This window comes from Camelina sativa, chromosome 17, assembly GCF_030686135.1.
Source record: "Camelina sativa cultivar CO46 ecotype springtype chromosome 17, ASM3068613v1".
Classification (NCBI taxonomy): Eukaryota; Viridiplantae; Streptophyta; class Magnoliopsida; order Brassicales; family Brassicaceae; genus Camelina; species Camelina sativa.
Genome location: NC_141896.1, coordinates 1455001 through 1478580, shown reverse-complemented (window position 1 = coordinate 1478580; position 23580 = coordinate 1455001). Strand labels below are relative to the sequence as shown.

At 34.1% G+C, this 23580-nt stretch overlaps 4 protein-coding genes and 2 pseudogenes across 55 annotated transcripts; 3 read left to right on the top strand and 3 right to left on the bottom strand.

Moving 5' to 3' along the window:
* The first annotated feature begins 329 nt into the window (after positions 1-329).
* Positions 330-1835, top strand: LOC104754560 (small ribosomal subunit protein uS19u). Its single transcript, XM_010476775.3, has 4 exons — positions 330-483; positions 578-726; positions 836-893; positions 1387-1835. Exons 1-4 carry the CDS (start codon positions 481-483, stop codon positions 1633-1635), a joined length of 459 nt encoding a protein of 152 aa, XP_010475077.1. The 5' UTR covers positions 330-480; the 3' UTR covers positions 1636-1835.
* A 141-nt stretch (positions 1836-1976) lies between these two features.
* Positions 1977-3048, top strand: LOC104754559 (PRA1 family protein D pseudogene; annotated as a pseudogene). The gene has a single exon (XR_015585682.1). The product of XR_015585682.1 is annotated as a PRA1 family protein D pseudogene (transcript).
* Positions 3049-5136: 2088 nt separating this feature from the next.
* LOC104754557 (auxin-responsive protein IAA17-like) lies at positions 5137-7186 on the bottom strand. Its single transcript, XM_010476773.3, has 5 exons — positions 6819-7186; positions 6202-6413; positions 5770-5908; positions 5598-5659; positions 5137-5434 (listed from the first exon to the last, which is right to left on the bottom strand). Exons 1-5 carry the CDS (start codon positions 7058-7060, stop codon positions 5397-5399), a joined length of 693 nt encoding a protein of 230 aa, XP_010475075.1. The 5' UTR covers positions 7061-7186; the 3' UTR covers positions 5137-5396.
* Positions 7187-14732: 7546 nt separating this feature from the next.
* LOC104754556 (auxin-responsive protein IAA3) lies at positions 14733-16238 on the top strand. Its single transcript, XM_010476772.3, has 3 exons — positions 14733-15287; positions 15368-15679; positions 15780-16238. Exons 1-3 carry the CDS (start codon positions 15103-15105, stop codon positions 15853-15855), a joined length of 573 nt encoding a protein of 190 aa, XP_010475074.1. The 5' UTR covers positions 14733-15102; the 3' UTR covers positions 15856-16238.
* Positions 16239-16723: 485 nt separating this feature from the next.
* LOC104759066 (uncharacterized) lies at positions 16724-19306 on the bottom strand (annotated as a pseudogene). The gene is made up of 13 exons (XR_015586748.1): positions 19290-19306; positions 19179-19248; positions 19078-19081; positions 18820-18870; positions 18689-18735; positions 18380-18434; positions 18267-18274; positions 17982-18111; positions 17764-17885; positions 17484-17607; positions 17199-17313; positions 17016-17079; positions 16724-16879 (listed from the first exon to the last, which is right to left on the bottom strand). The product of XR_015586748.1 is annotated as an uncharacterized LOC104759066 (transcript).
* LOC104761748 (calcium-transporting ATPase 8, plasma membrane-type-like) lies at positions 18689-23433 on the bottom strand. Of its 50 annotated transcripts, none has more exons than XM_087493686.1 (26): positions 23288-23433; positions 23133-23188; positions 22955-23019; positions 22790-22859; positions 22600-22667; positions 22387-22479; positions 22214-22251; positions 22022-22110; positions 21841-21929; positions 21634-21762; positions 21497-21551; positions 21314-21400; positions 21145-21235; positions 20993-21073; positions 20802-20895; positions 20560-20685; positions 20353-20460; positions 20137-20242; positions 19868-20045; positions 19652-19782; positions 19474-19549; positions 19290-19377; positions 19179-19211; positions 19030-19081; positions 18820-18870; positions 18689-18735 (listed from the first exon to the last, which is right to left on the bottom strand). In XM_087493686.1, exons 6-10 carry the CDS (start codon positions 22424-22426, stop codon positions 21722-21724), a joined length of 297 nt encoding a protein of 98 aa, XP_087349812.1. In that variant the 5' UTR covers positions 22427-22479; positions 22600-22667; positions 22790-22859; positions 22955-23019; positions 23133-23188; positions 23288-23433; the 3' UTR covers positions 18689-18735; positions 18820-18870; positions 19030-19081; positions 19179-19211; positions 19290-19377; positions 19474-19549; positions 19652-19782; positions 19868-20045; positions 20137-20242; positions 20353-20460; positions 20560-20685; positions 20802-20895; positions 20993-21073; positions 21145-21235; positions 21314-21400; positions 21497-21551; positions 21634-21721. The 50 variants fall into 50 exon arrangements, with proteins under 50 accessions (XP_087349812.1, XP_087349830.1, XP_087349844.1 ...); XM_087493704.1 differs by having other exon boundaries at positions 20400-20460; positions 20852-20895; XM_087493718.1 differs by having other exon boundaries at positions 21861-21929.
* Positions 23434-23580: the final 147 nt, after the last annotated feature.

The window sequence follows — 23580 nt, the reverse complement described above, 5'->3', positions numbered from 1 at the left end:
TGACTCTAGCTTATATGGTTTGATCCAAACACCTAGAAATTGAATCTACAAGCCAAATAATGTATCATCTATAAACAACTATTTTTGTCACAAGTTAAATTTTTTATTTTTTTACTCATAATCTGATGTAAACAAATATGGTACTCAGTTAAGGAAAACTTCTTAAACTTATTAGACATCATATCATATATTATCCAATGTTCCAATCAAAGTCCTTAATTTCTAATGGTTCATTTGTATTACATAGGGTTAAATAAATAATTTTTAGAACGATTCAGGGTTGTTATTGAAACAAATAATAATACAGACCCTAAAAACAAAATAAGAAGTCTTAAAGACTAGGGTTTCTCAAGTGTCCACTATAAATACTTTTAGTCGAACATTTTTCTTCTATTTCTCTCTTGCAAAGTCCTCACAGCAGCCAACAGTTTCCAAGCTTAGCCGTTTTTAGGGTTTTTATCCATTTGCATAGATCTAATCATGGTGAGTTCTTCAATCTCATTTCTCTCAGTCTTCTCTGTTTACATTTTTCCCGGATTGCTGAAACTATCTCTCAAATGGTGAAAAAATCTGTTAGGCGGATGTTGAACAAGAGGTTGCTGCTGTTGAAGTGCCAAAGAAGAGGACGTTTAAGAAGTTTGCCTTCAGAGGAGTTGATCTTGATGCTCTTCTTGATATGTCTACTGATGAACTTGTCAAGCTCTTCCCTTCTCGTATTCGTAGAAGGTAAAGAAAAATGCCTTTTTAAAACCCTAGACTAGTCTCCGTTTTTCAGAGTTTGGAGATTTGTAGTTCTGACATTTTCTGTTTGCAAATTGTGTTTTCATTTTCTTAGGTTCTCCAGAGGTTTGACGAGGAAGCCAATGGCTCTGATTAAGAAGCTCAGGACAGCGGTAAACATTTCATTTTTGCCCTTTCTTGTACTGTAGTCAAGTAGGCTTGTTGGATGGTGTTACGTTTGCTTTCAGTGATTCGATTCTGTTCTCATGGCTTTGTGTAACTGGTAGCTAGTTGAATCTAGTTTTGTTAACCAATGTTTCGGTAGTCTGTTTGTGCTGTCTTAAGTTTGTTTAAGTTTTAATGAGTGAAATGTGGACTGTTATGATGTCTTGTTCTGTACATTGGTGATACCTTTCAGATTATGGAGTTAAATGCTAGTCTATGTCTTTACTGAAATTTATAACTTAGTTCTTGTTGGATTATACTGAGTGTTGAGTATGAATAGTTTCTGCATCAATTACTAAATTTTGTCGATCCTGTCTCTGGAGTTGAGCTTCATCTCTCTACTTATGTGTGTTGCATACTGTATATACCTTGACACTATCAGCTAAAACATTGGTCAAGTGTCTGATTACAAACTCGTTGTTTTTTCTGGTTGATTAATAGAAAAGGGAGGCACCACAAGGTGAGAAGCCAGAACCAGTGAGGACCCACCTGAGGAACATGATCATTGTCCCTGAGATGATTGGAAGCATCATTGGTGTCTACAATGGTAAGACATTCAACCAAGTCGAGATCAAGCCTGAGATGATTGGTCACTACCTGGCTGAGTTCTCTATCTCATACAAGCCAGTCAAGCACGGTAGGCCTGGTGTTGGTGCTACCCACTCTTCCAGATTCATTCCTCTTAAGTGAAGAGCTTATTATTATACTGTGGAATGTGTTTGTTGCTCGTTATATGATGGTCTTTACTTTTGCTTTCGCTAAGTATGTGGATCCTTGTTGTCTTTGATGCTTTATAAATGAGACTATTAGATATTTCATCAACAACTCTAGCTTTTGCGTTTTCATTTTATGTGACCAAGAATTGAAATCAATGGAGTTTTGTTATGTTTGTTGTCTGTTGAATATAGTTTTGATTTTTTACTTTGGTTTTGATCAATTGGTATAATTTTACGCTTACAATTTTCTTGCTAGTATCCTGTTAATAAGGCGATATATTTTTGTTGTTGCATTATAAACGAAAAATTGAAAACTGAAAACTAAGCTAAATGATCTCTAATTGAATGTGCAAAAGAGAGAATTTATCTTTGTACATGGTTTACTGGTTCACTAATACAACCTTGTGGTCTTAAATGGGCTTTCTTAAATTGGGCTGGCCTATTTCCGGCTTACTGGTTCACTAATACAATACTGTGCTCTTAAATGGGCTTTCTTTAATTGGGCTTGCCCTTTTCCCAATGTAAGTCTCTCTACTTAACCACTTTTGACTTGAGTTACCATCTCTTAACAAAAAGGTCTCCTCTTCTTCGTTGCTGAGAAATTCTAGGGTTTCTGAAATCAAGGAGAGAGATCAATCTTAATCTAACAATGGCAAATCAAGTGATCTCCGGAATCAAGGAAACACCACAATCGATCACCGGTGCGGCTCGTCCATGGGGTGATTTCCTCGATCTATCCGCCTTCAGCTTCCCTTCCTCCATCGCCGATGCCACAACTCGCCTGACTCAAAACCTTACTCACTTCCGCATCAACTACAGTATCATTCTCTCTATCCTTCTAGCTATAACTCTAATCACACGTCCCATCGCCATACTCGCATTCGTCGCCGTCGGTTTAGCTTGGTTCTTCCTCTATTTCGCTCGCGAGGAGCCTCTCTCGATCTTCGGATTAACCATTGACGACGGCGTCGTGGCGGTTCTTCTCATTGGTCTTACTATCGGATCGTTAGTCACAACAGGAGTATGGCTCAGAGCTCTCACAACCGTTGGATTCGGTGTTCTGGTTTTGATCCTACACGCTTCGCTAAGAGGAACGGATGATCTTGTGAGTGACGATCTGGAATCACCTTATGGACCGATGCTTTCTACCGCCGGCGGTGGTAACGACGGCGCTCGTGGTGATTACAGTGGGATCTGATCGACACTGATTGATAACGAATTTGGTGATTTTAGGGTTTTGATGTTTGTAAATTGTCATTGTTTCCTCTGTGTTCATTAAAAAAAAACATTGTTCATGACAAATTTAATCATGTTGAAACCGGTTTAGAAATAGGATCGATCCTATCCGGTTCGTTGCTATTCTACAGTGAAATATCTTAAGCCAAAACCCTTTCTTACATAATCCTAAGATCATTAACATTTAGGCATCAAACCTCTGAGCTTCGTTATGCCACAATCTGCAGATGATGATATTAATGTGTAATGATATCATCAGCTTCCACTTAACTCTTTATGCGTTCTTTAGTTTCCCATTATCGCATAGACCGTATATCGCAAAAACGTTGTATGTCCTCCTAATCAGTAGGTACAATAACCACAAGAAACCATTTTGGTCAAAATATGTCGAGCAAGCAAGGTTAACATTGCCTGCTCGACAATAAACCCTGGGGTAAGTGTTTTGCATTCGATTAAACAGGTCCAAAACCTTATTTTGCAATTACAATTAATGAAACTCTGTTCCCAGGACAGAATACGTTAACCAGCGTAACAAAATCAGGCTCATAACCAAGTTTCATCATATCTTCCCAAGAACCAATACCGCAAGAAAGAATCGAAAACAATCGGATCTTCTTTCATCTCTACCGAGAGAGCTGGAGAAATAAATTAATCGGCGCAACTATGGATTTCACCACGGCCGGCGAGGAATCAGAATTGGATTATAATATCTTAGGCCCAAGCTCCTACAGGTTATGTCCGTGACATATTATTATGCTGTAAAGGCCCAATATTTCAGGCCCAATATATTAAAAAGTAATATTGCTTTAATTAATAAAATGATTCTAGAATTATTATTTTTCTAATCAGCTTAATAATTATAAATGAAATTTTGGCTATTTAAATAGTGATTTGTAATTTTTCTGGTAACCATTCTGAATAATAGCTATGATCTATGTTTTGTTAATTTTGGTGTTAAGAAAAAAAAAATTAATGATACGATGTGTTAGAAACTGTATGTTAAAAAGTGTAGATAATTATTTTCCTCATCTTCTAATATTTTCTTTTTTCGTGAGTGATATTATTTTCTGCAGCTTTCGTAGTTTCTAAATGTTATAGAGAATTTTGCTACCTTTTGTAATTAAAATTTGTTGTCTGAAAATCTATTAATTAATTCCATAAGCTTATTTTCTATAGAAAACTATTACTCCATTTCTAATTTCTCTTTAATTTTTTTTAAGTTTCTCTATATCCAATTCTTAAATAATGTATTATTCGATAATTTTAGTTTGGTGAAGAACCCTCTAGAGCATCAACTTGTCAAATTAATTATTGACCCCATCAACCATCGAACATGCTTCTGCCTGATCCAAGAAATATATGAATATAATTATTAATATACTGAAATTCAAAACATTTCAACGTAACTAATTGTCCAATGTTTGTGTTTACACATACACTTGTAGACATATTTTCTATATATATGCATGCATGTACGTTGAAGCGATACATTCATGAAAACTTTGATTTGTTCGTTTGGGATTCAACATCTTCTCCATGTGCTTACTGCTTCCCCATCTATTAGTATTCACATTCTCAATTTTCTTTTATTTCATATATATATATATATATATCATTCTTTATACTTTTTAACGTTGGACATCAAATTAATTAATATGTGCTAAGAGAGACATATTCTAGCTCCATTAAGATATTCATTGTAGAGAGGCTGTTTGTGTATAATTATGATACACATCTTAAATAAATTTAGTTGGTATAAAAGTTAACATTCCTAATTAATATAATGGGAAATGAAAATGATAAACAAAGGTAATGAAATGAAGAGACCCATGAAGATGCACATGGCATTGCTCCCTCTCTTCCCTATGGGTCCTCTTTCTCTATTTTCATTCCTCCAACCAAGGCCAATTATCACTTTAATTACGAAAAAATCAAAATATACCATCAAAGTGAATCCTTTCCATGCATTTTTTTTTTTTAATTATATTCGATTTGATAATAACATATGTAGATTGTCATTATACCGACTTCGAAACAATGCTTGGGGGAAGTTTATTTTATGGTCACATACTCGATCGCTATGATCTTTACTTAGTTTCAAGACATGTAGAAACCAAATGTATATTTTTTTGCATTCCGAAAATACTGAAAACAGATTGTAATTAATAAAGAAAAGTAATGTGAGGATAAAGTTTCCTGGGTGGAATGAAAATCATATTTTACTAATTGGATATACACATTTTAAAACCACACACATAAGATGTTCAAATTATTACACATTTTCCATTACAAATGTCTCAAATATTTAACTTAAGTTCATTACACATAATAGCATACAAACTATATCTACATACAAAATCCAGATCAAAACACAGACAATCAAAAGAAATTGAACAATGTATTTTATCGTAAGAAAAAAAAAACAAAAACAAAAAACAATTAACACCAATAAATGTGATAACTCAAATATATAAGCATTACCACATAACCTTTTTGACTTCAAGCTCTGCTCTTGCACTTCTCCATTGCCCTCGGAGCTGAAATATTTTATAATTAGTAAGCAATAAAGGAGTAAATAAATTATTTACAGTGGTATATTGTGCGAAAATAATAAACGATCTATATAGACAGCAAATTAAAACCTTTACAATAGTATCTATTGTGTGAATATAAATTAATGCATCGGTCGAAAATACATACCGAGACCAATTGCGTCAGATCCCTTCATGAGACGTAAACGTTTGCATGTATCAACGAACATTCTAATAAACAATAAATTAGACCACATGGTTACTAATTATTGGAAACAAAATAAATGAAACGAATAAGTTAAGCTTTAATTAAATCGTAACTAGAATTGAAGAAGACTTACGGCCAAGGAACGTCGCCGACGAGCATCCAATCACCGTCTTTGTCTTCATAAGAGGGAACATAGTCCCAACTATTCACTAAGTCCATCAATTTCCTCTCATTCATAAAGTCTATCATCCCTTCTTCTCCTCCATATTTTCCTAAACAAATTATCTTAGCTTATTTAGTTTCCTCGATAAAAAAAAATTGGGTGCAAGATGTCAAATATACATTTTAATTCAGCTAACTAACTAAAAGAATTTTGGAGCTTTTCGATTCATCCTCAAACGAGACTAACATATGAAATATTACTTGATACCGGTACTTTATATGTGACTTATCATCATAAAAAATTAGAAATAACTAATCATATTTTTATTTTCTTTATATATAGTAACAACTAACTAATATAGTTAAAGATGCATGGTAAAAGAAATGTACAAATAAAACGTACCCATGGTAAAAGAGCTGAACATGTTGGACAAAGCATTAGAGAGCTCGTCGTAACTTTTATACATCCTCAAGTCGACTTTCCTCAAGTACGGTGCTCCGTCCATTGACACCTTCACGAACGCTGCCGCCTCTGGGCCACTGCTTGGTTTTTGGCACGAAACCATTACGTTCTTCCGGTATGATCTCACCGGTGGCCATCCCACAACTTGTGCCCTATATTATTTTTAAAAAAAGGAAAAACGGTTATGTTATTCATCAAGATTTTATTTATATAAACTAAAGTCAGTTATCGCCAGATCAATTTGACGTGATTTTCACATATGAGACTATGGAGTTAAACATAATTGAAAAATATTTGTGATTTTAGACGATTTTAGAAGAGAAAAAAAAAACGAAAAAAACATATCTTTAATGTAAATTTTAGTTTTTTTTCTTTGTTTATTTGCACTGCAGCCACCTTTACCAAAAGTTTGTTAGATTGTTAGCTTGGAGGAACATATTGCTCATCAAGCTTAACTCTCGTATAAAGATGTTATCATCTAAAAGAAAGAAAGAACCAAAAAAATAAATAAAGGAAGATTGGAAAATAAAGAAAAAAGGACAAATTAGTCAAAGTACTTGGCAGGAGGCTTGGCTGGATCTTTGGGACAAGAACTGATCTTGTCCTTAGAATCAAAAGTCACGACGCCATGAGTCGTAGATCCTTCTTTATTTTCAGGCTCATTGTTCAGATTCAGCTTCAGATCAACCGTCTCTGAGAACCCTCTCTTGTTTCCAGTTACGGAAGCCACCGTATCTCCACCGGGAAGACCTAGACACAGCTCAGTCTCCCTCAGATTCAGCTCGACACTGCCTATCATTATTAGCCTGTCTTCTTCTTCTTCTTTGGAAGGTGATGAGGAAGATGGAAAATTAAAATGGTTCTTTAAAATAATACAAAGTGAGAGATGAGTCTGTATTATATCTCTGTCGAGGAGTTAGCTGCATGTGTATGTCGTATTTAAGAGATCTTTGGTTAAATAGGTTTTTGACACGTGGATGAATCTAAGCCCTTTGATGAAGTCATCCTGCTCGAGTTTAGACTAATCACTGCTCACTTTATTCAATTTACTGTTTTTTTTCCTGTATCAATATTCAATTTACTGTTATTGGATCTTTCTTAAGATTTATTGTAGCTACATACAGAACCGTCTTAATTTTTGTTTTAGAGTTATAAATAATTCTGTAATAATTTTCTAGGATATTAAACTGCATATGATGGTGTCTCATATGGACTCAAACCTGTATATATATATGTGAACGATTAATTTGTTTTTTATTATATGTGGAAAACTACCCATTCTACTCTTTTAATATCACATACTTATTTTCGTATAGTTCCAAATGTAATGTAGTTTACAAATAGAGAGATTCTTTTGGGTGGCGAGGTTTCAGACATATCATATGAGAGTGTATCAGTAGATATGTACATTATTATTAGTATAATTATATTATGCCTTTTTGACTTCTAGATATAATTATTAACTATGTATATTTTTCATTTTGATTTCTTTTTCCGTAAGATTCTTCGCCGGAACCTTCCAATTATGCATATCACATCCACATGATTCAATTATTCATCCCACAATAAAAGCGCAGCCCTCTTGTATATAATTATTCTCATGCCAATACAAAATAAAGCATACGGTACATCTTCTATATTTTAATCAAAAACTCACCTATAAACACATACACAAACGAAATGTGTATCTAGACACTTATAAAAATTCATCATTACTCCATTGTTTGTAATTGAAAAAAGAAAGACTATATATGTAGCATTATAAAAACTTCGTAGTTTGCAGCAAAGAATATAAGTGGTGGTTAAATTTAGTGTCCAGTTATTTACGGATTAATTTGCCGAATAGAAACAAAATACGTAACAATTTTCTCGGAAATTCATTATTGACGAATTTGACGTTGTACGTCAGTTTTTGAGATTAAAGTATAATATTAAATATTGGAGAAAAAAAAATTATAACAATGCGTCTGAAATTTGTATTAGTATTAGTGTTGTGTCATGAAGGCTGAAGTGTTTTTTAAAGAGTAAGAGTGTGTATAAATTGTAATGGAAATATAAACCATCTAATTTTAACTTTAATTAACTGTGTAAGGATATATAGTGTCCTTTTCTATTGAGATAATATAACTTTAAACCTCATATGACTTACTCTAATCCTAATTTGCTGATATTGAGAATATGTAACTTTAAAGTTTAACTACTATAGTAGGCCTAATCAACTAATATATTATTCAAAAGCAAATATAATAAATTAATATCCGATACGTAAAAGCCAAGTAAACTGTTTGGGCGGAAACATCTTTTATAATCGGCTATATGAAAAAAAAAAAAAAAAAATTATAATCGGTTTTTAGTAGTAGAGATAATCAAAAAGGCGAAAACTTCGACTATGGCACATTCTAATAACAGCAAATATGGTACTAACCATAATAACAAACGCACATTCAATAAATTTGAAATACAATTAAATAGAGAAAAAGACATATTCCTACCCTAAGGTAAATTTAGCGGGGGACATGAGTGGCATCAGAATCCAAAAGAGGAGAGTGCAATAACATCACCATAAATTCCAAAACCAGAAATTAAATTAACGAGAAGAACAAAAACATGGAGGTGATAACGGGACAAGTTACATCAAATAAAATTCAGAGGCGCAAAAACATCATAAACCCTACTTTTGTTCTTTGCCTTGTCTACATCCTTCTCTTTACCCCCTTTCTCTCCTTTTGTTTCTATCCCAAAAAACTCTCATGAGTTTTCAAATCAACGTACCCCATTTTTTTCAATCGAATTTTGGGTCACTTTGTCTTATATATCACATCATTTTGTCGTGTTTATCAATGTGTATCTACTTTATCCGGTCAATATATCTACTGATCACTATGGAATTCACATGATAACTGTAAACCAGTGAATGATATCAAATCTCGGTCCAACCTGCATGATTACAAACAAAAAAAAGCGCCCGTACACATAGATGGATTGTACATATATATGCAAATTGAACCAATGCAACCAAATCCAGTATACTAATAATCACAAGAATACATATAAATGGAGACCACTTTTTCTTTGTCATGATAGAGACCATTTTAATTTTATGTGTAATTTTGATAATGTGCTTTCACTTGATCTACATATAGGTCCTAAGTATTTTGTTATATGAATGATAATGTCGAAATTAATGAGTTATTTTCAAAGGTATATATATGTGTTAATAATTAACTTGCAAGATAAGAACGTGCGAGGACCAGGTGTACTTTTCATATGGACAACACATGGCCACAACTCTCAACTTTCTACCACACAAAGATCAATATTTTTTTTTTATTGTCCATTTTCCATTTTTTTAAAATATTTAGCTTTCTCATTTAAATTAGTTGTTGGAATATACTTCTCACATTTAAGGAATGCAGCCAAAATATATGCATGCATGCAACTGAAACAACAAAACCAAATAATAAGTTTTTTTTTTTGTCAATCACCAAATAATAAGTTTACATTGACTAAAATGTAAATTGTGATTGTGTGTGAAAGCCACAACTCTTGTGAGACTCAAACACTTTACGTCAACATTTGCTCTACAGTCTACAAACAAGCAACTATTATCAGAAATTTAACTTGTATACTATTATATAAGTATGGGTGAAAACAACCAATTGGCTGAAATTTTAAATTTATGTGATGTATACATATTATAATGTTAATAATCTCATGATTTTTTTAAGGATCTTATTATAGTTCAAAATATAGGTGAGCTCCTTTAGCAAACAAAAAAAAAAACTGAAAGTTCCTGAGAGAAAAGCATATTTCAGTACAGTTCCCTGTTTTATAAATTTACTCTCGTTTGAGTCATACTCCCTCTGTTTCATATTAAGTGTCATTTTAGAGTTTCTCACACATATTACAAAAATCATTAAATTTTCTATTTTACTCCTTATTAATATATTAATCAATTTTTTTCTATTGGTGTATACATTAAATTAGTAGGGATAAAATTGAAAAATTTACCAAACATTTACATTGAAAATATAAAGTGACACTTATTTTGTAACAAAATAATCAGTCTAAAATGACACTTAATATGAAACAGAGGGAGTATTTGTTTTTAAAGTGTATTTATTGGTCATAGTTAGTTTTGATATTTTATTAAAATATATATTATTATACCTGAAAAAAACAAAAATCTTAGTATATATTGAAGCAATCATTTCCGCTATCATTTGTTGCATTATTTATTTCTCTGGTGAGTTTGCTTCTCCTCCGTTCTGACTTCTGACATGTTCGACCGACGATGTATATCCATTTATATCAGTCGTGTTTAATAAATAAGTATTTACGTATAGCTACATTTTTTTTATTGAATACTAGTATTAACTTTTATTTTAGTATATACTATATATATACATGCCATAATACTTAATTACCACTATATGTTTGTCATTATGAAGTTCATTCGGATCGGGGATGATCTATTGATAATTGATCTTTACTAAGTGCAAATTACGTATGTGTGGGGATATATATTGCAAACGTTACAATTTTCTCATGTTCTTACACATCTAATTAACTACTCACTTTAACATATTCTATAAAAGTAAAAATGTGAGAATCGCCTCTATATACACGCTCATGATATATATTCAATATGTTGGACAAAACTCTTAACAATATAGCCTCGTGGTGGGGGCTAACCATAGTACCATTGCTTGGAATGTCTACTTTCTACTTAATGTTTCTAAAAGTAGTTAATTTATTGATTAATTACACCCCAAATTGTATTAATAAACAAATCTTATTTTTTTCATATTCGTTATCTCCGCGTTTTTGGTGATGGTCCACAGATTACATAATGTACATAACTAAATAATTAGTATTTATTTGTTCAAAGAGATTAATTAGCATTTGTTTCCTTTTTTATATATATACTCTTTTGTAATCGTCGTGAAATGGTAATCAAAGATATTGGGATCTAAAGATATCTGATATTGGTTGATGATCCCAAAAACTTTAACGGTGAGATCAAAGACGATTTGCAGAATCCATAAGTTAGGTAAATAGTGGAAATGAGATTAGCTAAGCATATAAGAGATTTGGGGGGGGGGGGGGGGGGGGGGGGATCGCTTTATTGATTACATTTGACCGGTAAAGATATTTATTCTCTTTGTCCAAATAATTCCAAAATATTTTGACAAGCAAAATATGTGTAACTCATAAAATACTTTGGCCGATATAATCTTTGAAGGTAAAATAATTATCAAAAATATAACATATATCTTCATGCAATAATTTACAGAAACGTTAAAAAAAAAATCAGTTGACCCAAATAAAAAAGTGTTAAATTCAGTTCAAATACTGTTATAAAATAACCTTTTTACTAATATTTTGGTCCAAAATTAAAAATAAATGTGGAACAATATCGAAATGATATGAGTGAGAGTATTCATTCTGTTCCTGTTATCAAAACTTGTAGCTTGTTTATTGAAGTGTAAAGTCTAGACCAGTATAGTATCATACTATAAACAGAGTCGGATACTAATTTTGCCATCAACGTCAGTTTCCAATTTCTGTTATTTTTAACTAAAATCAATATAAAGTATGTTGTAAAAATGAGATGTACATATGAATTTTACTCTTTCTAAAATAAAGGAAAGACCAAAACACTTTTTTTTTTTTCTCGCATTTTGAGATATCGAGAGAGTTGAAGATTGGCTTGAAATTATCCTAAACAAAATATCAAAAAATAAATATTAGTAAGAAACAGATCCCACGAATTAATGAGGAAACCCGAGGTTGGTTTACGAACCCAACTTAGAGCAAAAATAAAAGTAATTATTTGTGGATAAGAAGATTGTAAAGTTTGACTTCTTTATATACAGAATGGAAAAAGAGGTGGTTAAGTTGGATTAAAGTGGTCCAGAACGCCGTCAAAGAGAAATAAAATTCCAAATTGTAGCGGCCCAGCCCATTTAATTACTCTTGTCCAATTACAAAAGAAACGTGTTGAATGTCGTATAGCATTATTATTACTACTACCAGAGAGATTATAAAACTTAAATAAAAAAGATTTCAAAACTTTGGACCAAACCAAAGCAATTAGTACTGTATATCATATGTGTTGCTAAAACTTACTCATATCATCATCATCATCAAAAGAGCTTTAAACACAGTCTTGGTTTTAAGTTTAACCACAATCTTAAAAAACTTGCCGCGGGTTTAGAGTGTTTTTTTATAAACAAACAATTGATTAGCGCGGCTGAAACTGAAAGGCATCTTCATTAGTGGCATCTTTATACGATTGTTTACACGTGTACGGTTGAAGATGTGGTAGCTTGAGATCTTCTACTTTTCTAGTAGGGCAAGCAAATATTTGAGTGACATGTCGTTCATGATGATCATGTCGGCAGATACAATTATAGAACGTATCATCACAATCATCACTCACTTCTTTGGCTATTGCAATTTATTAGGATTTGAAGCTGTTTTCGTTAACGATAAAAAAAAAAGTATACTCTTTCTCATCATATTATTGTGATAATTTTTTGTACCGAATTTTACATTCTACTATATTAATTGAAAAGTACAAATATGAAACTAACCTTAAAATGTATAGATGGTAAAACTAAATTTATATAGATGATAAATTAATATTTTTTATTTACTCACAATTATAACATTAAAATTACTATTTTATATTTCACATAATATGATGCAAATATAACAAATAAACAATATAAAACTGTAATAATACGTCAAAAATAAAATAATATAATATTCTAAAATAATTAGTATTCAAATAGACTAATAGATTTTTACATAACAATTTAAAATAAATATTATCTCAAACTAAATTTTTATTATTATATTATAAATTTTTTTTAAAGTGTTGACCCGTGCTTTAAGCACATGATATATCTAGTTGTCATTTATTTTTTAGTACAAGTTAAATAAGTGTAACACATTTTCTTGTTAAAGTTCTCTTTTTAATTTTCGACTACTTCATTTTTATAACGAGTTTTTGGTATTTGATTAATTAATTAAATTGCAAAGTAGGCTATTAAAAAAAAAGCGGCATAAAATGAGTGCGAAAATGGCAACTTATTAAATAGCAAAAAGCTTGCGGATATTCATGCCTAAAAAAAGTCTTTAATTATTTATGGCTATAATATGGAAATACACATAATTTAAGTTTGTTCACATTACGTACTCTTTTGTTTTACTTTTAAGTTTAGGCATTTAAATGTTTCGTTTAGATAATTAGATGGCCAGTAAAAAGTGAATGCAGAAAAGTTCTATTCTTTTTTTTTTCTTGATTGCAAAAAAACAGAGAAGTTCTATTCATAAATTTAAAAATACAATTAATATAATTTAGATTTGTATGAGCTGTGCTTTTGGTCCAAAATACAATAAATTAGATTTTTATATTAATTTAAAAATACAATTAATATAATATAAACAGAGAAGTTCTAGCCATAAACAGAGAATCTTTATTATCTTCTTTATGAGGTGAACCAAGAAGAGAATGTTTCTCACACCGTACCGAAATCAATGCGTGCTGTATCATGTATACTGTGGTTTGCATTTTGTAATCACCACTAATTTTCATCAATTTCTTTTGTATTTAGAATTTTCTTTTCAAGTGTTTTCGTCAATATTTTGAAGTCGATACTCTTACTTCAATTACATAATTTTTTTGTTCTAATACAAAAATATAATATTGGTAGATGGTAGTAAATCTTTGGGCTGGCAGTAGGACTTCAATTTCGAAAACCATGCATGCACAGTGCAAACCCTCGGCTATGAAAAAACAACAAATCGAACCAAACTTAGAATTCGATTAGGTTCTACCAAAAACGTGTAACATCTACAATAGGAGCTCCATATAAGTAGAATACAACCAATATAACACACGCTGTAAACATGAACAAAGACAGAGCGAGAATCTGTTGAAGATCTCAGTTTCCAAACCAAAACTACAAGACCCCATTATGATGTTAACTGACAATTAACTAAGCCTTGAGCTAGTTGAATGTCTTGTCGTGATGCTCCCAGTTTTGTTTCAGATTGATATATACGTGTGTGGTGATCATGATCGTTAATAGTTTAGAGACAGAAAGACAAAAGTTGTGAGCTTTAACAAAACCCGAAGGATGATAGATTTGTGTCACGTTGGCTCTGCTTTTGGCTCTTCAGCACCCAAAGTATCTGTTCTTGAAGCAGAGAATATCAAAAAGGTTTTAAACTTTTGTTCTAGAGCCAATGAAACTCAATACCCATGATCCAAAATTACTGAATACAAGCTACAATTGCATATATATAGAGTTATTGAAAAAATAAGTAAATCTCTGAAGTCAGTGTATCATATATCCAAAAAAGATCACTATAGAGAGAGGAGACATATGCATATGGCACACCACATGTGGTGGGGATGAAAGATTTGATCTCCAGTCTGGACCGTCTCTATTGAAAGAGTGAGAAGAAAAATGTAAAGATTTTTGTTTTTGTTTTTGGCTTTGGACAGATGGGAGAAAGAGAAAGTGTATGTCCAATTAATTAATGTCCCCAAGAGGATGGGACACACTTTTGCCTCAAAGTTGCTGTTACTGCTACCGACAAGCTTAGCTTTTTTTTCCCTTTGTCCTTAATTCAAAATACAGTTTCTTCTCTATCAATCTATCTTTTTAACTTCTATAAAACACTCAGCTTCCACGAAGCCTCATCTTCATCTACATCATTATCAACTTCTCTGTCTCTCTCCACTCCTCAAAGCAATATAACCAAAATCTTTCTTCTTTTTCTTTTTTTCTCCTGCAACTCTTGAAGAATCAGAAGAGAGTTAATATGGATGAGTTTATTAACCTCAAGGAAACTGAGCTGAGGCTTGGATTACCAGGAACAGAGAATGTATGTGAAGAAAAAGAGACAGTTTCTTGCTGTAATAACAGCAACAAGAGAGCATTACCAAGTGGTTCCGAGAATGAAACTGAATCATCAACGAGGAAAACCGAAACATCTCCTCCTCGAAAGTGAGTTTTAAACACACAAATTCTCTGGATCGGATCTGGTTAAGAAAAAAACTTATTGACAGTGCTTCTTCCTTTTGCAGGGCTCAGATTGTTGGATGGCCACCAGTTAGATCTTACAGGATCAAGAACAACATTCAGACAAAGAAGAATGAAACTGATCATGAGGTTCAAGGAAGCTATGTGAAAGTAAGTATGGATGGTGCACCATACTTGAGGAAAATAGATCCGAGTTGTTACAAAGGATACTCTGAATTGCTCAAAGCTTTAGAAGTGATGTTCAAATTCTCTGTGGGAGAGTATTTTGAGAGAGAAGGATATAAAGGTTCAGACTTTGTGCCCACTTATGAAGACAAAGATGGTGACTGGATGCTCGTTGGAGATGTTCCATGGGAGTAAGTCTTCCATAGATCTGTCCCAAAACAATTTCACAAAATCAGAAACAACAATTTGTAACGTGTTCTTATGGATTTGTTTGTTTGTTTGTTGTTGCAGGATGTTTTTGTGTACTTGCAAGAGACTAAGGATCATGAAAGGATCAGAAGCTAAAGGTTTAGGCTGCGGTGTATGAGATAAAGCTTCAAGAAACCTAACAGGGACACAAGAACCTGAAGAAAACAGAGTTTCTCTAGGGCAAGAGCAATCTCTGTTTGTGCTCGGGTTGTCGGGTTCGCGGGAGAGATCTATGTTCATCGGACTGAATCCAAGTCATTCCAAGTCATTGCCTAGTTTTACCTCATCGGTAAAATTCAAATGTAGTCATGCTTAATGGTCTTAAGCACTTAAAACTGGATGAATCCTTATCACATGTTGTTTCGGAAAACAGGACAAAAGGTTGTCTGTAGTCTTTGGTTATGTGCATTACTTTGATTTGTTATGCAGATTGCTGAGTTCTTTTACTGGTTGTAGCGATCTGTTATGTGTTCTCATTAATTAATAGAGATTTTCAAGCAATACCCATTTTTTCTGTTTTGGTTCTCAATCTGAGATCAGATTGTTGTTGGATTGGATCAGTCCCATTAATTGGTTCTATTCGATCAAAGCCAAACCTGAACACACAACAGAACGATAAAATGCTTATCTCAAAGGAGAAACACGTTTAGCCCAGGGTTTAGGGTTTATATCATTAGCCAAAAACAGCAGAACCTATCTATCTGCCTTCATGACCACATTAAAACATCTATATATTCAGAGAGTGTAAGACAAGGCGGGTCCTCATCATGAGTGAAGCTCTTTTGAATTGATGAACTGTAGAGATCCCGTTCACGCCTGCAATAGCAGATAGAATAAGCAAATAATCAATCAGCTTCTCAAGTCGAATGCATACTCTTTAAATTATATCGTTTGGAAGATTGATTCGAGTACCACCAATTAGATTTTCCACAAAAACACGAAACAGAATTACAGGAAAGAGTAGAGAGAAACTCACATGTTGCTTCTTTTTATTTCTTAGGTCTTCTCGTCCTCTTAGGTTTGCGAGCATCAGAGTTTCAACTCTGACTTGTATGCAAACTTGTGGCAGGATGTAAATACAGGCTTCTTCTACGTGAAGTGTTGCTGGAGGAAGGCATCTCATTCCTAGTAGTGTACGGCTTCTACAATGAAACAAAAGGAATCATTAACCAAACACTAACTTCATTAACATCTAACACGTCAGTTTCATATACTTTGACCACGTCGGAATTTAACATGTATAGTTTCTGACAGATTGTGAGTACTTTAGCATCATACCTGATTTCTTTCGTCACTGGACAAGCTCGATGTTGCTCTGCCAAAAGCACTAGAAACCGGCTCCCTGGGAAAGAAAAGAAGTCAAGAATAATAGCTTAATGGAATTCAGATGATATAGTCAATAGACTAGAGTTAATAGTATTGAGGTGTAGAGAAACTATTGCACATTGTTACAAGGAGTACTTGGTGCTTTTATCAGTCCACTCATCGTCCGCATCTGCTTCGTCACGAGAACTTCCGATGACAAAGAAGTCATCATCACTCAGGTCCAATAGCGCATCATCTTCGCTCCCTGTCTCTGTTTTCCACTCAAAATAAAGAAAAAAAAAATCAGATAATAAGCATTATTTCAAAAGCAAACAGAAGGTCGGAATGCATGCAACGCTGAAAAAAAGCATACTGACCCAATTCTATACTGAAAGGTAATGGAAAGGGCACCATAAAAACATCACCACAGATCATATATACCTTCCAACTCTTTCCCACTGGCAGCAGCATCAATTATATTGGCTTTGAGTTGCTTCCGATCAGATACCTGTAAATCATCACCTCCACTAAATAGAGGTACATACTTCTCATTCTTGGGGAAGAACTGCATTGCACACAGCAAGATGTCAGTAGCAATTAAACTGAAACATTCTCCTGTGGATAACTAGGAAATTTAGCAGAAAACAAGATAACACTCTGAAGAAACTGTTAGGACGACTAAAACAGGAAACTAGATTTAAATTGTATAAGAGATGCTTACCTTAACATATTCAAGGTCTTCTTTGAGTTTATTGAGTTTCCCACCAATCTCTGCATCTTGCACATGACCATTCCGTTATAACTTCTCAAGACGTCTTATACTCCTTTCAATCTTTCTCCGCTCTACACAAAGAAAGATTTCAGATCAAGCCAAAAATCAATCAGGGGGAATACAAAACAATCCAATGCATAAAAAGATAACACGCTATGATCTCACACCAAAGAATCTGATGTTTCGGTTTTTTAGGAAGATTTTGCGTTAAACAGCAAGACGGCTATGTATATCTTGTTGCTTCTTCAGATCATCCAACTTCTTTTCTAGAGCCTCTCTTACTTCAGGTGTAAGATCCTAGAGCCAACTGTATTAAACACACATCATCGCATACATCAAAACTGGAGGGTAATTACCTTGAATTCTGGGAGATGTGGTGAACTCTTTGTGGTGCAGGCAAAAGCTGGAGCTATGGAGTGAAGGGCTCATTTTGAGGAAGGAGCTGAATAAACATCTTCAACTATTGGCAAGAAACAAGACAAAAAAAAAAGTTAGCTAGAATCGATTATAAGTTTCATGGAAACAATAATTGGCAAGGAAACAGAGAATAAAGATTGATGCTTACATTCACCATCATCTGCCTGATTATAATCGTCGTCATCATCATCGAAGTCTTGATTCTGAAAAAACAGACATTTAAGAAGAACAATGTTTTAAACCAACTTGAGACCAAGGATCAAAATGTTGCATTCCACCATTAATTCGGAAAATAAGTGGAACCTGATCATAAACTCAGTACTCAGATTCTCCTCCCTCTGATCTTCAACTTCTTCATCATCTTCTCCTTATTCTTTCTCTTCCTTCAGCATAACGTTACCGTGTCTGTGAAGGGCTGAAAATAACAATTTTACTGCAAATTGTTTTTTCTTAATACCTTATACTTAGCTTCAAGCTTTTCAAACACATCCAATTTATGAAAACCTGCAAAACGAGACATAAACCTGAGATTCTTGATGAACTGTTGATAAAAAAAAAAGAACAAGAAACAAACAAAACACAATGTACCTGCTTCTTGACTCCATTTAGCTCCCTTCACAGGCCGTGTTCTTCGAGTACCTGAAATTGCATTACAGTTTATAAATTGATAAATAAAGCAGAATCTGTGATTTAAAGAACCTTGCTGACTTAAAGATTGGCAAATTAATGTGGATGAGAAAGGAAGACGTATTGAGTTAAAGACACCTATGACAAGAAGTATTAGTTTGATGGTGTTACCTTTTTTGTCCTGAATCTTCTTCATTCTTCAAACCCATAGCATATCACCCATCTGCACAAAAACAGAGAATTAGGGGAAGCTTCCGTCATATAATTTTCTAAGTCTGAATTATAAGAACAAAATTCTGTTATTATACTAAATTTCATACCTTATACTTTAGCTTCAAGCTTTTCATGCAAACCTGCACAACGAAACATAAACCTTTGATTCTTGTTACACTGTTGGTAAAAAAACAAGAAACAAATAAAACACAATATACCTGCTTCTGGACTCCATTTAGCTCAATAAAATCAAGGGTTTTGCTTTGAAATCCGGTGCCTTGTCGCCGAGTTCCACTTCAGTAGTACCTTGTTATTCAACAAAAAAAAGGATCATTGGTTGAGGGAGATAGATAAACAAAGACAACAAAATAAAGAAAAGCAGAGGATTTTGAGATGACTTACAGTGAAGACTGAAGAGGATTTTACCATCATTTGGATCCACGATTCAGCATCATCCCTACTAATATATCTCCATCATCTAGAGAAGCACAAGCATGGAACACAAAACCAAAAAAATTCTCAGTCTCACATATGGATGGGGAATTGAAATGAATTTTGTGAGTAAAAGAGTCTAACTTGCCTGACCTGACGATTGAGCTTCTTCTCTCTACCAAAAGAAGTAAGTAGTTCCTTACAAGTCACAACACCAGGATCATCACAACACCAGGATCACTAGTCGTGTCAGAATTGGAATTAGCAGGAAGCCTATCACTGAAAAAGAAAGACAACCAATAACGTAAATACATATAAGTATTCGATAATACGGTAATTAAGGTTTGTTTTCTAAACTTCATACCTGGGGGCAGATGCAGTCTCTTGTCATTGGCATTTTAAAAGCTTCGACTAACAACATGATAGAAGCTAAGAAGACTAGGATAGATAAAGATCAACTGGGATCAAAGTGCTCAACTAAGAGACACCTACTAGATCTTCAAAGACACCTCCTTTAGAGTTTGCAAGACATCGATCACCACCTGGGGAAAAAAACATCCAAAGCACACATCACCGTAAAATTAATAGAAAATTGAAAATGTGGCCAATGAATAAGTTGTCTAACAAACTTACAAGATAAGTCCCCTCCCTCTCAGTGCTAAACCTTGATGCTTTCGTACGTCCTTGAAAATATATGAGTCATCGTCCTGGTTTGGAACACACAGCCACAGACACAAACCTATATCGTTGTTTCACCAGGCAAAAGAAAGAAAGAAAGAAAGGAACAAACCAGTTAGTTAATTAAGAAACCCATATAATAAACTTTAACGGGGCTGAATTTAGACTCACAACTTATGTATGGGGAGAATTTGAAGTGGACAAGGAGGAAGACTCACAACCTGTCTCGAGTGACCTCAGCAAATTAAAGAAGACATCACCAGCTCTCCGCATATGATCCTGTAAAAAATGGATTTCATATCAGAAAGAAAAAAAAACAAGACAAGGGAGTAGAAACCAAAAAGTTGCAGCAAAATAACAGGGGGAAACAAATCTCACCCCAACACTCTCCAGAAGACTAACCATATCATAGATACTTAGTCGTCGTCTCTCTAGACTCCAGAAACAAACCCCAATCCAATCTCCAGAATAGGATTTGACCATTATTGTGTAAGATTGCATCATCTAGAGAAGGAAGAAGCAACAACAAAATCCATTCAAAAAAAGAAAGAAGATATAAGTTAGTTTCTCTATTGTGTATGCAACGAAGAATAAACTTTAACGGGATGAATTAGACTCACAACTAATGTATGGGGAGAATAATTTGAAGTGAAGAAGAAGGAAGACTCACAAACTGACTCGAGTGACCTCATCACAAGCTCTCCGCAAAAGATCCTGCAAAAAAATGGATTTCACATCAGAAAGACAAAAACAAAACAAGGGAGTAGTAGAAACCAAAAAATTGCAGCAAAACATTAGTTGTCAATCACACCTTCAAATCATGGCATGAAGCAGATGATGCGAGGCCACGTACAGTAGAAGATGTGAACACAAACCTCGGAATTCATACAGTCTTCTAATTCCCATTAGGATCACTGAATATGTCTCTCGAAAATCCAATTGAGAAGAAGAGAGTTAACTTACCATGAAATTAGATCAACCACGATGGAATGAAACAACTTGCTCGTCCTCCGATCATCACTTGACACCATATCTTGCTAATTCATCAACGATCCTGAGAAGAGACGGTGATGTATAACAAGAAGAGGATGTTTTTACCAATCTAACATGAACAAGAAGAGGATGTTTTTACCATTGATGTTGTTGTTGTTCGGATCATCATCAAACAAACCTTAAGCAGTTTCGAGTCTTCTTCTTCATTCTTCAATCCATCTCTGACCTGCACATATACAGAATTAGAAGAAACCATATACATAATTAATTTTGCAAGTGTGAATTAAACAAACAACTTAAAAGAGAAAACCAGAGGACAAACCACAAATCCCCAAGTTCTGAAACATCATTCATTCATCAAACCATCTCACCCCGATCTGCACATAGAGAATTAGAAGAAGAAACCATCGTTACCCTAAAAATAAAAAATAATATAAAAACCCCAAAAAGATTTTAAACCTGTACTTGGTCGTCGTCAAAACAGATGAAGAAACGCCATGGAAACAAACAAGCAACGTCCGCCGGCTCCTCCGATACTCACTAGGTCTTACTCTTCAACGTGAAGAGGTTTGTAGTCACTGACAGCAGCTGCAGAGGAGACGAAAGCATAAGAACAACACTTAAAGAGTCAATGTTAAAAATTTCTCATATTATGTGAAAAATTACCTGTGACAACAATCACAAACCTCTGTTTTTTTCTTGACCCAAGGGCTACTGCAGCAACCATCAAAGTGAGATCATGCATGGCAAACATCCTGAGAGAAAAAACCAACTCGCCATATGAGAAAGTGATCAGCAGGGAAAACCTAAGCAACACAGGACATTTAACAAAGGTGCATCTTCATACCAGAAACCATAGATGGTATGGCGGTTTAGCAAGTCATCAACATCTCTACTGATGCCTTTCTCTGGTAGTCTTGAGCAAACATGAAAATCCTTGAGGATGATGCAACAAGAAAAAAACATGCATACCAAAGTTAAACTAGAGACGAGTGATAAAAAAACAAGAGAGAAGAACGTTTCAAGAGTGCAAACTTACCCGGCCCTCCATATTGATGGTCGTTGGTTTTTCAACTCCTGAGAGGAAAACAAAAAGGACATATCAACAGTTGTTTCACTATATCGAAAAAGAGAGAGTAAAATATGGGAACTTAGGAAGACAAACAAAAAAGAATACTCCACAATCAAACCATCACCGAGAGATCTTAGTACCAGAAACCACAAAAGGTCTTGCGCTTTGGCAATTCATCATCTCCACTGATGCCTTTCTCTGCTAGTCTAGAGCAAATTTGACAATCCTTGAGACTGATGCAACAAACAAACAAAAAACATGCATACCAATAGTTAGCTAGAGACAAAAAGATAAGAAACAAAATAACAAGACATATATAGTAAGCAAGTCTCAGCTCATGGCTGCAAACTTACCCGTCCCTTCATATTGCTGCCTACCTTTGACAAAGCTTGCTGTTCAGGAGTAATTCCAAAAGAAGAACCTGCATCAAAGAGAGAGAGAGAGTGAGAGAGAGACCCCCGCAAAAAAAAAAAGAAAAGAAATCGTTAAAATCAAACAGAGAGAGTGACAAGGATGAATAAAAACCCAAGAAGATCTTAGTACCCTCAGTCCTCAATCAAACCATCAGGGAGAGATCTTAGTACCCTCCTCCTCAATCACCGATCGATCAATACTACAGCACAATCAAACCTACCTGGATTAAACAATAATAATAATAGGAACTAATCTATGAGTAAAGAAAAGGAATTCGAGTGAAGAAACAAAAACCCTAGAAATCAAACCCTAGAAGAAGTTGAGATTTCAGAGACGAAAGCCACGCTTCCAAAAAGCACCTGAGAGAGACGGAAGGAGAAGAAGAAGAAGAAGAAGAAACGAGTTAGTAAAAAAAAACAGAGGAAGAAACACCGAAAGATCAAAGCCAAACCCTAGAAGAAGAAGAAGTCACCCAGAGGCCGGGGGAGCGATAATCAGATAATAAACTTGCTTTCAAAACACACCTACCTGCAACAACAGACGAAGAAACAAAACAAATATCAGAGACGCGACGCGTTAAGAAGAAGAAGAACAAAAAGCGATGCAATTGGATTAAGAGAGAGACACCAAACCCTAGAATGATAGGAACGAAACCCTAGAGATCGTCGGTTTTGAGAAACAACATTAGAGACTCGAATACACAAACGAAGAAGAAGATGAATTGTGTTGAGTCGAAGCGAAGCAGAGACAACAAATAAGACTAGTGATTTAGTGAAGAAAGAAAGAGTGGAGGCATTTATTTATAGATAAATGACGGTCACGATTTCATCCACTAAAGTAGGGTAGGGTTTTGACGGTCACGATTTCCTCACTTACCCTATTTCCTTTTTCCTTTCTTCTTATTGGACTGGACTTAATAT

Coding starts and splice junctions, on each gene's coding strand:
- LOC104754560 (XM_010476775.3), top strand. Junction 727..835: donor CCTTCTCGTATTCGTAGAAG/GTAAAGAAAAAT, acceptor TCATTTTCTTAG/GTTCTCCAGAGGTTTGACGA. Junction 894..1,386: donor TTAAGAAGCTCAGGACAGCG/GTAAACATTTCA, acceptor GTTGATTAATAG/AAAAGGGAGGCACCACAAGG.
- LOC104754557 (XM_010476773.3), bottom strand. CDS start 7,060: ATGATAGGCAGTGTCGAGCTGAATCTGAGGGAGACTGAGCTGTGTCTA. Junction 5,909..6,201: donor GTTCAGCTCTTTTACCATGG/GTACGTTTTATT, acceptor TAATTTGTTTAG/GAAAATATGGAGGAGAAGAA. Junction 5,435..5,597: donor ATCTGACGCAATTGGTCTCG/GTATGTATTTTC, acceptor AAAATATTTCAG/CTCCGAGGGCAATGGAGAAG.
- LOC104754556 (XM_010476772.3), top strand. CDS start 15,103: ATGGATGAGTTTATTAACCTCAAGGAAACTGAGCTGAGGCTTGGATTA. Junction 15,288..15,367: donor GAAACATCTCCTCCTCGAAA/GTGAGTTTTAAA, acceptor TTCCTTTTGCAG/GGCTCAGATTGTTGGATGGC. Junction 15,680..15,779: donor GTTGGAGATGTTCCATGGGA/GTAAGTCTTCCA, acceptor TTGTTGTTGCAG/GATGTTTTTGTGTACTTGCA.
- LOC104761748 (XM_087493675.1), bottom strand. CDS start 20,873: ATGAGGTCACTCGAGTCAGTTTGTGAGTCTTCCTTCTTCTTCACTTCA. Junction 20,686..20,801: donor ATTCTCCCCATACATTAGTT/GTGAGTCTAATT, acceptor TTCCTTCTCTAG/ATGATGCAATCTTACACAAT. Junction 20,243..20,399: donor GAGGTCACTCGAGACAGGTT/GTGAGTCTTCCT, acceptor ACAACGATATAG/GTTTGTGTCTGTGGCTGTGT.